At 44.8% G+C, this 14,930-nt stretch overlaps 1 protein-coding gene across 5 annotated transcripts in view; it reads left to right on the top strand.

The window, feature by feature from the left end:
* The window catches only part of LOC122556800 (regulator of G protein signaling 14-like), a 97,721-nt gene that overhangs the window by 30,818 nt on the left and 51,973 nt on the right, over positions 1–14,930 (top strand). For 4 of the 5 annotated variants that reach the window (XM_087995476.1, XM_043703996.2, XM_043703997.2 and 1 more), the window contains exon 3: positions 13,431–13,600. In XM_087995476.1, coding sequence (XP_087851602.1) covers positions 13,431–13,600 — 170 coding nt within the window. Of the gene's footprint in view, positions 1–5,780; positions 5,859–13,430; positions 13,601–14,930 lie in introns of those variants that run through there. The other variant, XM_087995477.1, reaches the window with a different exon arrangement.

Raw genomic sequence — 14,930 nt, 5'->3', positions numbered from 1 at the left:
GTGTTAAGAGATTCTGTTAGAAGGTTAGAAGCACAGCAGCTCAGAGTAGGGAATGGTGCTACCTGTGCGAGGGTTAAATAAAAACCGAAAGAACTGCGGATGATGTAAATCAGAGATGTGCTGGGAAAGCTCAGCAGGTCTGGAAACATCTGTGCAGAGAAATCAAAGTTAGCATTTTGGGTCCGGTGAACCCTACCTCAGAACTCTGGGGTCACCGGACCCGAACTGTGAACTCTGATTTCTCTTCAGAGATGCTGTTCTTGTTACGCATGAGGGTCTCACTGGTTCACCAGCTGGTATCCAACACCCTTGTTCACTCCGCTGGCCCTGCCCTCATGGATGGAATCATAGAATCCCTGTAGCGTGGACACAAGCCACAGGCCACACCAATCCTCCAAACAGTAACCCTCCCTGACCCATTCCCCCCAGCCTATATGTACCCCTGACTAGTGCACCTAGCCTACCCAGCCCCGAACATTATGAACAAATTAACATGGCCAACCCACCCTGACCTGCACATCTTTGGAGTGTGGGAGAAAACCGGAACAAACCCCCGCAGACACGGGAAGAATGTGCGAACCCCACACAGACAGCCGCCTGAGACTGGAATCGAACCCGGGTCCCTGGTGCTGTGAGGCAGCAGTGCTCATCACTGAGCCCCCATGCCACCCCAAACCTGATTCAATAGAAAATGCGGTGCATTCAAAACAAAATGCAGGGCAAACAGATAGCAGAGCGGGTTAGTTTGAGAACTCTTTCTAAGAATTGGTGTTGATAGTTGGCCTGTTGTTTGGGGTTTATGGCACTAGTCTAAGGTGTGGGGTGACCCTCAGGGTTAAATCATCAACAGCCATCCCTCTTGAATGAAAGAGCAGCCCTCTGGTCCCCTGGGGCTATGGTAATCTTATCATTTACTGTGCTGGGAAGTAATCTAAATAGTCATGTGATATTTTTGCTGTACCTTTTTCTCAGGCCTGGCTTGTCTCTCACAGCAGCTTCACTGTTGTGGTTTGGGTCTTCTGCTTGGCTGTATAATCCAGATCAGATTAATTTGATTGTCTGAGACAGATTTCCGGCTGCGTCTCCACTTGAACAGGACACCCTGTGGTCTAGAATGGTTACAACAGGCTACAATACTCTACAGCATCAGAGGCTGGGAGGCAGCGTGGAAGGAGCGGACATTTAGCCCAATAATTTATCACTCAAATATGGCACAGGAAATCACACTGGAACTCTATTTCTTGAGTTCTTTTTCTTTAAATACTCTATTTGACACATTGCTCAACTTGCTACAAGGAACTGCATCAAAGTCTGTACACCAGGTCCATGCTGTCAAGATGCAGCCACGAGCAACAACAGATTGCATTTATATGGCAACTTTAACACAGTAATGCATCCCAAGATAATTAGATAGAATTTGACACTGAGTCTTCTTTTTAATTCACTTGTGGGACGTGGGCATCGCTGGCTGGGCCCAGCCTTTATTGCCTGTCCCTAGTTACCCTTTTGAGAAGGTGGGGGGTGTTGAGCTGCCTTCTTGAACCGCTGCAGTCCACCAGCCATGGGTTGACCCACAATGCCACTGGGGTGGGAATCCCTAACCCTAACTCAGGATTGTAACCCAGCCACACTGAAGGGGCAGCAATATATTTCCAAGTCAGGATGGTGAGTGACTTGGAGTGGAACTTACAGGGGGTTGTGTTCCCATGTATCTGCTGCCCTTGTCCTTCTAAATGAAGGTGGTCATGGGTTTGGAAGATGCTGTCTGTGGATCTTTGATATATCTCTACAGTGCATCTTATAGATAGTAGCAGCAGTGAGCGTTGGTGGTGGAGGGAGGGGATGCTTGTTGATGAGGTGCCAGTCAAGCGGGTTGCTATGTCCTGGATGATGTCAAGATTCTCGAGTGTTGTAGGAGCTGCACTATCCTGGAAAGTGGGGACTATTCCATCCCACTCCTGACTTGTGCCTTGTAGCTAGTGGACAGGCTTTGGGGAGTCGGGGGGGTAAGTTACTCGCTGCAGTATTCCTATCCTTGTAGTCATTTTGTTTACACAGTGAGTGCAGTTGGGTTTCTGGTCAATGGTAATCTCTGGGATGTTAATAATAGGGGTTTCAGTGATTGTAATGTCATTGAATATCAAGGGTTGGTGGTTAAAATGTCTTTGATTAGAATAGTCATTGCCTGGCATTTGTATGGTGTGAATGTTACTTGCCACTTGTTAGTACAAGCCTGGATATTGTTCAGATCTTGCTGCATTTGAATACTTTCCATCACTTTACGAATGATTGAGCAGATTGATAGGTCAGTAATTGGCCAAGTTGTATTTGCCTTGTTTTTTATATACAAGACCTACCTGGGCAATTTTCCACATTGTCGAGTCAATGCAAGTGTTATAACTGTATGGGAACAGCTTGGCTAAAGGGACAGCAAATCCTGGGGCACACGTCTTCAGTTCTAGTTCCGGAACGCTGTCAGGATCCACAGCCTTTGCAATATCCAGTGCCTCAACTGTTTCTTGATGTCATGTGGAGTGAATTGAATTGACTTTATCAGGCTGTAGTTTGACCAGTCTGTCAGACAGCTCTCCCAGTTTGGGAACTAGTCCCCAGATGTTAAGGAATTTGCAGGGTCAACAGCACAGTTTCTGCTACTGTCATTTCTGGTGCCTATGTCATTATTAGGTGGTGTTTCATTTCTTTCATGACATTTGATAGTGATTGATACAACTGACTGGTTGGCTGACCCACCTGTCCATCTTCCTTCCTACCTATCTGTTCCACTCTCCCCTTTGACCTATCACCTTTACCCCCCCACCCCCATCCACCTATTATACTCTCAGCTACCTTCCCCCCCCAGACCCAACCTCGTCCCCTTTATTTCTCCACCCCGAGACTCCCAGCCTCATTCCTGTTGAAGGGCTTTTCCCCATAACGTCAATTCTCCTGCTCCTCTTTTTCAGCGTCACACTCTCAATTCTAATCTCCAGCTCTCACTTTTGCCTGAGCAATTACATCGGACAATTTAGAGCCAACCACATCGCTTTGGGTCTGGAGTCATACTTAAGCCAGACCAGGAAAAGCATGCAGACTTCCTTCTTTGAAGGATGTCAGTGAATGAAATGGGTTTTCTGACAATTGGCAGTGGTCATCAGTAGATGTTTAATTTCAGATTTCTTTGAATTGAATTCAAATTCTATGCTCCACTGTGGCAGGGTTTGAACCTGGGTTTCCCAGGTCATTCTGGATGAACAGCCTAGCAATAATACCACTCGGCCATCACCTCCCTATACACAAGCTGATAAGGATTTGCTGTCATGGGTGGCACAGTGGCTCAGTGGCTAGCACTGCTGCCTCACAGTGCCAGGGTCCGAGGTTCGATTCCAGCCTCGGACGACTCTCTGTGTGGAAATTGCATATTCTCCCCGTGTCTGCGTGGGTTTCCTCCGGGTGCTGTCCTTCCCCCCCCCCCCGCCACAATCCGAAAATGTTAGGGTGGATTGGCCATGCTAAATTGCCCATAGTGTTCAGGGATGTGTACGTTAGGTGCTTTGGTCTTGGATAAATGTAGAATAATAGGGGAATGGGTCTGGATGGGATACTCTGCGGAGGGTTGGTATGAACTTGTTGGGCCAAATTGTACACTGTAAGGATTCTATAAATTTGGAAATTAAAAGGTGATGGGACTGGGGTTGGTCTGTAGCACACGGAATACGTTGTAGATAACAGAGACTTGGGGTGCATTACAATCTGGGGAGCGATGATTTGAATCAACTTTAGTTGACAGGCAGGATAACTCTGGAATGGTTTTAAATCCACACTCTATTGGAGAGTTACATCCCAAGTGTAGTTTCATCATGCAAATTGGAAAAGGGATATCATGGTTCAGGTGGTAGCCAATGGCCAGAGCATTTGTAAGCTGCTGACAGAGTTAGTAAAAAGTGAGACTAACTGAGCAAGATGTATTTGGGAACTACAATGTCACTTCCTGTCAGTTGTGTGGGGAGAGGGAAGGAATTCATTCCAGAACCTGAACAGCCCTGGCTGCATCATGTTGCGGTGTGCTGAGATTAACATGTTTAATTTAAAACGTTTAGGAATCTTTAAAGGCCGATACAATTTCAGAAACTCTGGTGAGTGCGGGTTTTGTGTGTGATCTATTGTGCTTTGGGAACAACAAGGAGTGAGGGGTGCTGCAAAATACTGGGGGTGTTGGAAAACTGAAGCAATCACTGAAGAAGCTCAGCAGAGCTGGAGAGAGAGCATTTCGAATTCGGTGAGACTTTTCTTTAGAACTGGTCACATTAGTTAACTTGCTCCTCTCTCTCCATGGATACTGCCAGACTGGCTGAGTTTCCCCGGTATTCTCTGTGTTTCTCTGTTATATTTTTACTCGCTCAAGCGAGGTGGAAGCCAATGGGCCTGAGAGAGAGCTGAACTCTTGTGAAGGTTGGTCATTGGTATCGAAACAGATGACCAGTGAGGGGGTAGACTTACATCCACTGGGCTAGCTTTATTAGTGACCATTGTTCCAAATTGTTTGATGGGTCATTCTGACTGCATGTAGTGATACACTATTAGAATAGGAACGAATTGGAAATGCCTGATGGTGGGGGATTGAGCAACAGGAATTCTCGCAGAGCCCAATGCCCAAAGGAAATCACCAATGTTCTACTCAGAAGTGGATTCCTCATTAGTCATGGTGTGTTTGTCAGGCATCTCTGGCTGGAGTCTGTATCAAGGCTGTTTCAGCACGGAAGCCACATGGAAACCTTGAGCTGATTAATGGCATGCATGGCTGATGCTACAAAATAATTGTCGCCGTAATCAGACAGGTTTTGTTTTCCTGTCTCAGCGTTAGTTGAATCAGAGATATTTTATCATGATTAACGATAACAATAACGTCTGTTTTAACTTGATGAAACAACTGGTTTCATGAGTCAGTACAACCCCAAGAAAAGCCGTTCAACCCATCCAGTTTATACCAGTTGTCTGTCTGGTCACTCCTATTTCCCAGTTCCCCTGTAGTCCCTTAAGCTTATTTCCCTTGAGTTAAGCCCATGCAATTTCTTTTGGTATTCATTGATTGACTCTGTTTCTACCTCCCTTGTAGATAGTGGGTTTCTGACATTACCATATGCCATGTAAGTGAAGCGCTTCCTCACATCCCCTGTATTTCCCCTCCAAAACCTTAAAATCTCCAGTCATTGTGCCACTCATTCATGGGAGAAGCTTCTGTTTATCTGTGTGGTCTTATCCACCTTTGTCAAATCTCCCTTTCACCTTTTTGTTCACCTCTGCTTTTTTACAAGGGTGTCATTATGTTCCTGGTGTCTCTTGGAAGCAGTGCAGACTGTGCGCGTAGACCCACCCTCCCATTGTACAAGGACCCTCTCTGGTTGCAAGACCAGACCCAATAGTATTCACTGAGAATAAGCTACCAAAAGGTTCCCCTCGTTTCTATCTTGCCACTTTAAGTGGATATCATATTTTGGAGCTACTAGGGCCAGTTTCAAAGGAAGCTCGGCAATTTGCAACCAGTCAAACTGCCAAACAGCAGGAGTAAGTTGCATTTATATAGCACCCAGAACAGCACTAGACATCCCACAAAAAAACACTTCTCAGGAGCATAAACTGCCAGTGCCACATAATGCGTTACACATTTCATCAACGCAAATTCTCTTTAACGCGATTGACGAATTTGGGGACGCTGTTTCTACAGTGTGACTGTTAAAGCGTGTGTTGGCTGCAATGTCACCAACACTTTGAGGGCCGTTTCTAAAGTGCAGCTTTTCTGTAACACAGGGTTGCATAAGAACATAACCATCGTGTTATAGAGGAACTGACTGGATGAACAAGTAAGTGAAAACCGAGATGGAGAGATAGGTTTGGTGAAACTTCTTACAGGTGCAATAGGTGAAAGAGGTTTAAGAAGGCACATTCTGGAACTTATTGTCCCAAGTTGCTGATGGCCCAGTTGCCAATGGCAGAGTGAAGTAGAGGAGGTGTAAGAGCCTGCAGGGAAACCGAGTGGTCTGCAGGTTGAAGAGCTGCGGGTTTTCACAGCAATATGGAGTGAGTTGAACACAAGGCTGAGAATTAGACGTTTGTGGGGTTGCCAGACTGGAAATGAATGTAGGTCATTGAGCACAGGTATGTTGACACGCCTGAGACTGACAATCAGGGAAGTCAGCTGATGCACTGGCTGGGTTTAAGTTCTGTATTTCTCAACCTCTTGCCTCAAGGAACCTAGGAATAGTCCTTCAGCTTGAACCTTGCCAGAATGATTCTTCGACCATTCTGTGGTGGTCAACTCAAATTAGTCCCATAGATAAAATGTAATTGGATTGTTCGAGGAAATTATTTTACTTCTAAATGATTTATTTTATCTTTTAGATAAAACTATTCACAGGGAATGAGTGTTGAACATATCATTCAAAAGGCACACTCCCAGCACTGTTCTAGAGTCCCAAAAACTAATATAGCAAGGAAGGAGGCGATTCAGCCCATGAGTCTGTCCTAGCCCACTGAGCAATTTCCCTGTCTTTTTTCCCATTGCTTTACAATTTTTGCTGTCCAGATAGTGATCCAAGAAATCTTCCTGAAGTAACTGAGGCAAGATATTCCGAGAGTTCAAGGTGAACATCAAGTTAACAGTCAGCAAGAAATGAGCTATCCTAAACATTCGGAAAAAAAGAAGTCCAAAATTTGTTTGCATGGAATTATGGCACATTTATAAAAATAGGTCCCCAATGAATTTTTCTGTCCATCCATTCAATTTCCTGTCATGACTTTGTTTCATGCTTTTAATGTCAACAGTTCAAATGCAAAGTGTTTGTTTTAATCAAATAGTTGTCAGTGATTGAGCACAGAGAGGGCTTTTTTTTGTATATATGGAGAGAGGGTTATTAAGAGGGTTGCATAACAGTGGATTGTGTGGTTGTGAAACGCATTACCAGATTAAGTAATTGAAGCAAATAGCAGGTCAACACTTTAATAAAATGGGTTTGATTAAGGGGTGATAGAAACGTAGAAAATAGGTGCAGGCTGATCATGCAATCTCAGTATCCCATTCCCACCCTCTCTCCATGGCCCCTTGATCCCTTTAGCTGCAAAAGTAGGGTGGCACGGTAGCTCAGTGGTCAGGACTGCTGCCTCACAGTGCCAGGGGTCTTGGGTTCAATTCCAGCCTCGGTGTGGAGTTTGCTCATTCTCCCTGTGTCCTCCGGATGCTCTAGTTTCTTCCAAAAATCCAAAGGTGTGCAGATTAGGTGAATTAGACGTGTTAAATTGCACATAGTGTTCATGGGTGTGCAGGTTTGGTGCATTAGTCAGGGGTAAAATAGGGGAATGGATCTGGGTGGGGTACTCACTGGAGGGTCAGTGTGAATTTGCTGGGCCAAAGGGCCTGTTTCCACACTGTAGAGATTCTATGAGCCACTTTTGAGATGATTTGTAGCTCGGGTTGAGATTCTGGATGTAAGTGTGCTCGCTGAGCTGGAAGGTTCACTAACACCAGTGCTTCATTCAGAGGCTCACTGATAATGTTACCTGGTGTGGTGTTGAAATGTCTGAAGACGAATCTCAGATTACTTACTGAGCTCGATGAGCCACATGCAGCTCCCTCTTGAATATATCTAATGTACTGGCCCCATGAGCGTCCTGTGGGAGAGGATTCCACAGGTTTTCCACTCTCTGAGTGAAGAAATTCTTCCTCTTCTCCGTCCTGAATGTTTTATCCCTTATTTTAAGACTGTGGTTAGGGGAGTAAACCAGGTGTAAAACATGGGATTTAGGCTTTTGTTCATATGGGGGATTGGTGTCTGTATGGACTGGTGGGTCTAAATTTCAGATTTGAATTACATGGAAATTTTGTATAAAAGCGAACATGCTCTTGATGGTAAATATTGGCTGAAACTGTTAGTAATCTGTGTGCTCTCTCTTCGAAACACCTCCCATTAATATTCTCGAGCTTTTCTAAATCTGGATTTTACTGTTTATTGAGGCTGTCAAGCTTCTTTAATTCAGTTGTCAATTCTAACACCCTACAGGTTTGATAAAAGGGTTGGATTTCTCTTCTCTGCCGCTGCTGTGCTATATTGTCCAGAGTATCACTGTTCTCACATGCCCCAGTGTACACTTGATGGGAAATATCAGAGTAGGAATTTCAGTAAAAGCACAGTTTGGGAAGTTGGGGGTGGTGAGAGAGGGAGGAATGACAGGAGTAGGAACTGACTAAAAGCATGAAGAGAAGTTTGAAATAACATGCATCAGTTTTTTTATGCTGGGGATTGATAGGACCTCAAGCTGAAGGCTTGAAGAATATGAGCTGGAGGAAGCAATCACTTTTCTTCTGTTGCTGTCATGGATTTCATTGAAGCGATAGTTTTCAGTGCTGGGGGAACAAGGCGCTTTTCTGTTTTTTTTGTGGCACTAAGTATGAGCATAACACACACCCAAAGACAGAAAGCAGTTTCTGTTTTTGTTTCAGATCTCCAGCATCTGCAGTTCTTTGGTTCACTATTCCACTCGCAAAATGTAGGAAATGCAAAACCCACTGTGTGCACAGAGGAAGCAAAGTCGAGATAAGCAAGCAACTGAACTCTTGTTGAGCATTGATGGATGAATATTGTCCGGGATACATGGGTGAACTCAAGTATTATAATTTAGGATAGTGTTGTGGATATTTTTGCACCCATTCGGAAGATATAATCTTGATTTAACAAGGTTCATAATTCCTTGAAAGTGGAGTCGCAGGTAGATAGGCTAGTAAAGAATGCATTTGGAATCCTTTATTGGTTCATGCATTGAGTAGAGGAGTTAGGAGGTCATGTTGCGCTGTACAGACATTGGTTCAGCCACTTTTGATATACTGCATGCAACTCTGGACTCACTGGAAGGATGTTGTTAAAAGAAATGAACTTACAAGAATTTTGCCAGGGTTGGAGGACTTGACCTATAGGAAGAGGCTGAACTGGTTGGGGCTGTTTTCCCTGGAGTGTCAGAGGCTGAGGGGTGACCTTATAGAGGTTTATAAAATCATGAGGGGCATGGATAGGGTCAATAGACAAAGTATTTACCCTGGGGTTGGGGAGTCCAGAACTAGGTTTAGGGTGAGAGGGGAAAGATTTAAAAGGGACCTAAGGGGCAACTTTTTCACACAGAGGGTGGTACATGTATGGAGTGAGATGTCAGAGGAAGTGGTGGAGGCTGGTACAATTACAGCATTTAAAAGGCATCTGTATGGATATATGAATAGGAAGGGTTTGGAGGGATATGCTCGGGAGCTGGCAAATGGGACTAGATTAGGTTAGGATATCTGGTCATCATGGACGAGTTGGACTGAAGGGTTTGCTTTTGTGCTGTACACCTCTATGTCTACAGCCAGGAAACTGGATCTACATAATCAATCAAATGAACTCTTTTCATTGATCATCGATGGATGAATGTTGGCCAGGATACCTGGGAGATCTGGGTTGTTTTTCTCTGGATAACATTGTGGGATTTTATTTGTAGCCGCTAGGAAGGTATGATCTCGATTTAACTTCTTATCCAATTCATGATTCTCTGGTACTGTATTTCTGCTTCCCTCTTGTCTCAAGTCAAACACAGCCTCTCTACACTCTGCCCAAATTTCAAAACAAAACTCCCAACAACATTAGTGTGACATTTTTGTCATCCTCAATACTGTGCGTCACTGTGTGTCTGAGTGAGATTGAATATACTCCACCTCATTCAGACATCAAAAATGACGCAGTTACACTTTGTGCCAATTGGTGCCAGGCTCTGGCAGCAGTAACCATTAAGAACTGGATTGAGAAAGTCCTCTTCATAGATAAATGTTAAATGAGTGAGACTCCTGCATTGCTTTGTAGAAAGTGAGGACTGCAGATGCTGGAGATCAGAGTCGAAAGGGTGGTGCTGGAAAAGCACAGCAGGTCAGGCAGCATCCGAGGAACAAGAGAATCAACAAATGCAGGGCTTATGCCCGAAACGTTAATTTCCCTGCTCCTCGGATGCTGCCTGACCTGCTGTGCTTTTCCAGCACCACACGCTAAACTCCTGCATTGCCTTCAATTGGTACCAGAGCCTGACTTTAGATCAGTGACATTTGTAGTGGTTTGCTTTCTGCAGACTGTTTTCCGTTTCTCTGATTTTCTATAACGTGATGTTCTGTACCTTGCTGTGTCAAACTGCAATATGTTCTCTCACCCTATACAAATCAACATTTCAGTTTTAAGGAGTCTGTACCACAATTACATTATTAATATACTGTAATGTCCCCATAGGTTCCACTGGTACCCAGGGCCATTATAATGTCTCATGCACTGTGTTCTTTAAGGTTGCAGTTCTCAGATTGTATTTTCTTCCCCATGATGCAGTTATTCTCACTTATTTACATTGCTTAGGGATTGTTACTTTCTTTAAAATAAATATTTCTTCATTTAAGGCCTTAAATAAATATTTCAGCGTTTATCGTTGATCAAAACACACTGAACAATCTATCACTGAACTTCCAAGGTCAGTCTTGAATTAGGAAACACCCAGGGGACAGGAGATTCGATGTTTCGGACATAAGCATCATTCCTGATGAAGGGCCTATTCCTGAAAAGTCGACTCTCCTGCTCCTCGGATACTACCTGACCGGTTGTGCTTTTCCAGCGTCATGCTTCTCGACTCTGATTTCCAGCATCTGCATTCCTCACTTTCTCCCAGACTTGAATTAGGTCATCCTGTCACCAAGACTGTTTACAAAACAAAAGTATGAAAACTGTTGACAATTTAATGCCTGGCCGTGTCTCTCTAGTATCTGTTAGAGTAAATATCTCCCAAATCTCATAGTCATTTGAGCGTTGGGAACATATTTGGACCGATCGGTTCAATGGGAGCAGTTCCAAAAGTTAATGAGAGATTCAAACACTGGGACTGCTCTATAGAAATTGCACTACATTCCCCAATCTGTGCTCCACATGCCAACTACCCATTGCAACCTCTCTGCTCTCCACCACTCAATCTTTCCCCATGGTGAGCAAAATCCATTTAAACCTTCGCTGTTCAGATAAGGCAGTGGATTCCTTGTTCCAATAGGAAAGGCATGTAATGTATAATCTATTGAGATTCTGTTGAGGATAAATGTGTTTTGTGGAAGCTGCCATGAGTAGACCGGAAGGTAAGTTGCTAAATTTGGATTTAAAGCCTTTTGTTTGCTAAAGATAATGAAGGCTGAGAGAGGAAGGTATCACTCCCATTCACAATTCTCAGAAAGAATGAATGAGTGTAGATGAGATGTCATTGGTTAGAAAATCATTTGCCTGGATCTTTGGGCTCAGGTTTTACAACGTGCAATGGGGTAATGCTCATTCCAACTGAGATGGGCAACTTGTACGTGGCTACCCATCTGAATGATCTCGTAACTATCGTTTGCTGCTGTCTCCCTTTTCAACCCTGCTGGTGGACTTTGACCGCAGTAGGAAGCCTCAGCTGTGTTGTTGCAGGCCATGTGGTATACGGACCCCATGACTGATAAAGGCAGGCTGTCTTTTAAAGGAAACTGCTGTAAGAATGCTGCAAAGGTTATTCCTGGAAACCCAGCAATGGGAAAGACAAACATGACAAGGATCTCCCAAGCCTTCATAGAATTCCTACAGTGTGAAAGCAGGCCTTTCAGCCCTCTGAAGAGCATCCCACCTCATCCCTGTAAACGCACATTTGCCCAGGGCTAAGGCACTGAGCCCTACACATCCCTGGACAATTCAGCATGGCCAAACCACCCTAACCTGGGCATCTTTGGACTGTAGGAGGAAACCAGGGCAAACCCACACAGAAACAGGGAGAATGTGCAAACTCCACACAGACAGACACCCGAGGCTGGGATCGAAATTGGGTCCCTGGTGCTGTGTGGCAGCAGTGCTTACCACTGAGCCACCGTGCCATCCTTAAGAAACCTTAGGAGCAGATGGCTCTCAACATCACAGCGGGGATTCAAGGGGAACTGGACCATACAATATTAATGAGAATAATGGGGGATAGGACTCCCCCAGCTCAGTTTTATCCTGCTTTCTACCATAGTATGCTGACTGCTGATCGTGTGACCATGGACTTCCTGCATCCCACTGCTCCATCCTTCTCTCTCCTTGCCCTCCAAAGTTTCTACATTCATACACTCGAGGACCAAAATGTTTCCTGTTGTGTAAAGGCCGGCAGGAGGAAGAGAAAAAGCAAAAGGGCAGCACTGACGGAGCAGCCCCCTCATTTCTACAGAACATTGCATTTAGCTTGGAGCTCAGGAGAAAGTCGGGATCTAGATGGGATGGGCTCTGAATGGGCAACCACCAGGCCAGGGATAAAGGCTAGCGGGCTTGCCCACTCACTGGAGGGGGGGATAGAAAGTGAGTTCCTGCTGCAGAGTAAGGTGGAACATGGCACAAACACTGAATGTACACGCAGTCTGAGTGCATTGGCCCATACCCTTGAAGAAGATTGTGTGGACCCACCCAGGTAGTGACCAGTAATGCGGCCTGACTGTGGAAAATCCAGATTACCCTTTGTAATGCTGAAAATAAATTCATGCCCAACAAGTATCAACTCACCAACAATATAAGGAGAAAATTCAGAGATGTTACAACACAGAAATAGACCAATTAGTCTGTCTGGTCTGTGCTTACATTTTCCCCTCCAACTTCTACTTATCATATTAACCAATCTTTTCCATTTCCTTTCAAACAGTATTCCATCTCATGTCTAATGTTGATCAAATTCCTGCCTCTCAAATGAACATCACTGCTTCGTAACTCTGGGGGAAGAAGGCTCTCCTGCTGTCTGTTCCAAGTGTCTGCTTTCTAATACCCCTCATATTAAACACTTCAATGCGACTGATTGACTTGCTCAGTTTTTGTAAGGCAGGAGGGAGAAAATGAGGACAGCAGATATTGGAGAGTCAGAGTCAAAACGTGAGGTGCTGGAAAAGCACAGCTAGTCAGGCAGCATCTGAGGAGCAGGAGAGTCAATGATAAAGGGTTTATGCTTGAAATGTCGATTCTCCTGCTCCTTGGATGCTGCCTGACCGGTTGTGGTTTTCCAGCACCATACTTTTTGACTTTAGTTACACAGTAGCCTTGAAATAAGCATGTCAAGACATTGGTTGCTGGAAGTTAATTGAAACTTTCATCTCCAGGATACCACCATTTTATTGGGTGAGGGAACAGAGCAAAGGTGGATAAATCAAGTTAAGCTACAGGTCATCTGGGATCTAATAGAATCATTGGGACTTGAGTACATGAATGGTTCCTACATTAAACCTCTGAGGTCTAACCCGTCAAACCTGCACCTGTCCAACATTAATCCCATCTCCATTTATTGCACTAATCCTTTGTTTTGTTCAGTTTAGTGCTTGGATACCCAAAGAGAATAACATCTTTTCATCTCTACAGACCTGAACGTCACGGAGGATGATGGCCGTGGGAGTAACCAGAGTTTAAACAGCAACACCAGTCTTCCCAATGTGCAGAGAAATGCGTGTGACACCATGAGATCAGTTGCCAGTTGGGCTGTGTCTTTTGAAAGGTTGCTGCAAGATCCCATCGGTGTGAAATATTTCACAGTAAGTAATCCCCCCCGCTTCACAATGCAGCCCCAAAGGCGCATCCACCACAGATGAGCATTTTCCTGGATTGTGACCGCAGTTCCTCCTCTCCATAATCAATTATTTTTCTCAAACTTTTCTCCTCACTCCCCAACCCCCCCATTCTGACCTGCAACAAACCTAACACTAAGGCTCAGCCATGAGGTCAGCTACCGTCAGACGGGTCTTTCATTTCCAAACAATCACAGAAGTTGCTAGAAAAGCTCAGCAGGTCTGGCAGCATCTGTGGAGAGGAGTCGGAGTTAACGTTTCGGGTCCAGTGACCCTTCCTCAGAACTGAGGGCAGCTAGGAAAATGTTGTTTTTTACGCAGAAGATAGGGTAGGGGAAAGTGGTAAGGAATAAATGAGAGGTGGGATAGAACCCAAAGAGAGAGATGTGCAGTTGGACAGACAAAGGACTGGATACCGATTTGGCTGAGTGGGTGAATAGCTGTTAATGGAGACTGTTATTGGCTAACAATGGGCTGTGTGTTACTGCAGACCATGGGATACCAAGGCCTGGGTGTTTGGGGTTGGGTTAAGGGCTTGGGAGAGCGTAAAGTTATTAAACTCAACATTGAGCTCAGAAGACCGTAGAGATTTTTTTTAAAGATTAGATTCCCTAAAGTGTGGAATCAGGCTTTTTGGCCCAACAAGTCCACACTGACCCTCCGAAGAGCAATCCACCCAGATTCATCTTCCCTACCTCCCTTCAAAGGTTAAACCCTTTGACTGATGCACCTAACAGTATGGGGCAATTTAGCATGGCCAATTCACCTAACCTGCCCATCTTTGGGAATGTGGGAGGAAGCTAGAGCACCCAGAGGAAACCCACACAGACACGGGGAGAATGTGCAAACTCCACACAGACAGTCGCCTGAGGAATTGAACTCAGTTCCCTGGATCTGTGAGGCAAACAGTGTTAACCACTGTGCCATCCCAATTTCCTAAGTGGCTTATGAGGTGCTGTTATATCCATCTTGCGCTGAGCTTGGCTGGAGCAAGCCTGAGACAGAGATTATGACCAGGAGACAGGGTGACCTTCATTTCTTTTGTCAATGACCTTTACCTTACAGTCTCCTTTATTGGCCTCACCCTAACTCTGGTTGTCTCTTCTTATCTCTCTCATCTCTCTTCCCCTGTCTCTCTCTCTCTCTCTCTCTCTTTCCCATTACCCTGCATGGTGTCCTTGATATGTCCTATCCCCCTATTCCTTACCCTTTTGGCTTCTCCGTGTTGTATTTCAATCTTTGTGATTGTGTTTCGACTTAATGTAATCCCCAAGTTGTGGGATTCTCTCTCTAAATC

The sequence above is a fragment of the Chiloscyllium plagiosum genome, unplaced genomic scaffold, assembly GCF_037043375.1.
Source record: "Chiloscyllium plagiosum isolate Xiang-an unplaced genomic scaffold, Cpla_swu_hap1 HiC_scaffold_16, whole genome shotgun sequence".
NCBI lineage: Eukaryota > Metazoa > Chordata > Chondrichthyes > Orectolobiformes > Hemiscylliidae > Chiloscyllium > Chiloscyllium plagiosum.
The sequence above is the reverse complement of the archived record's forward strand: the minus strand, read 5'-3'. Positions and strand labels throughout refer to the sequence as shown.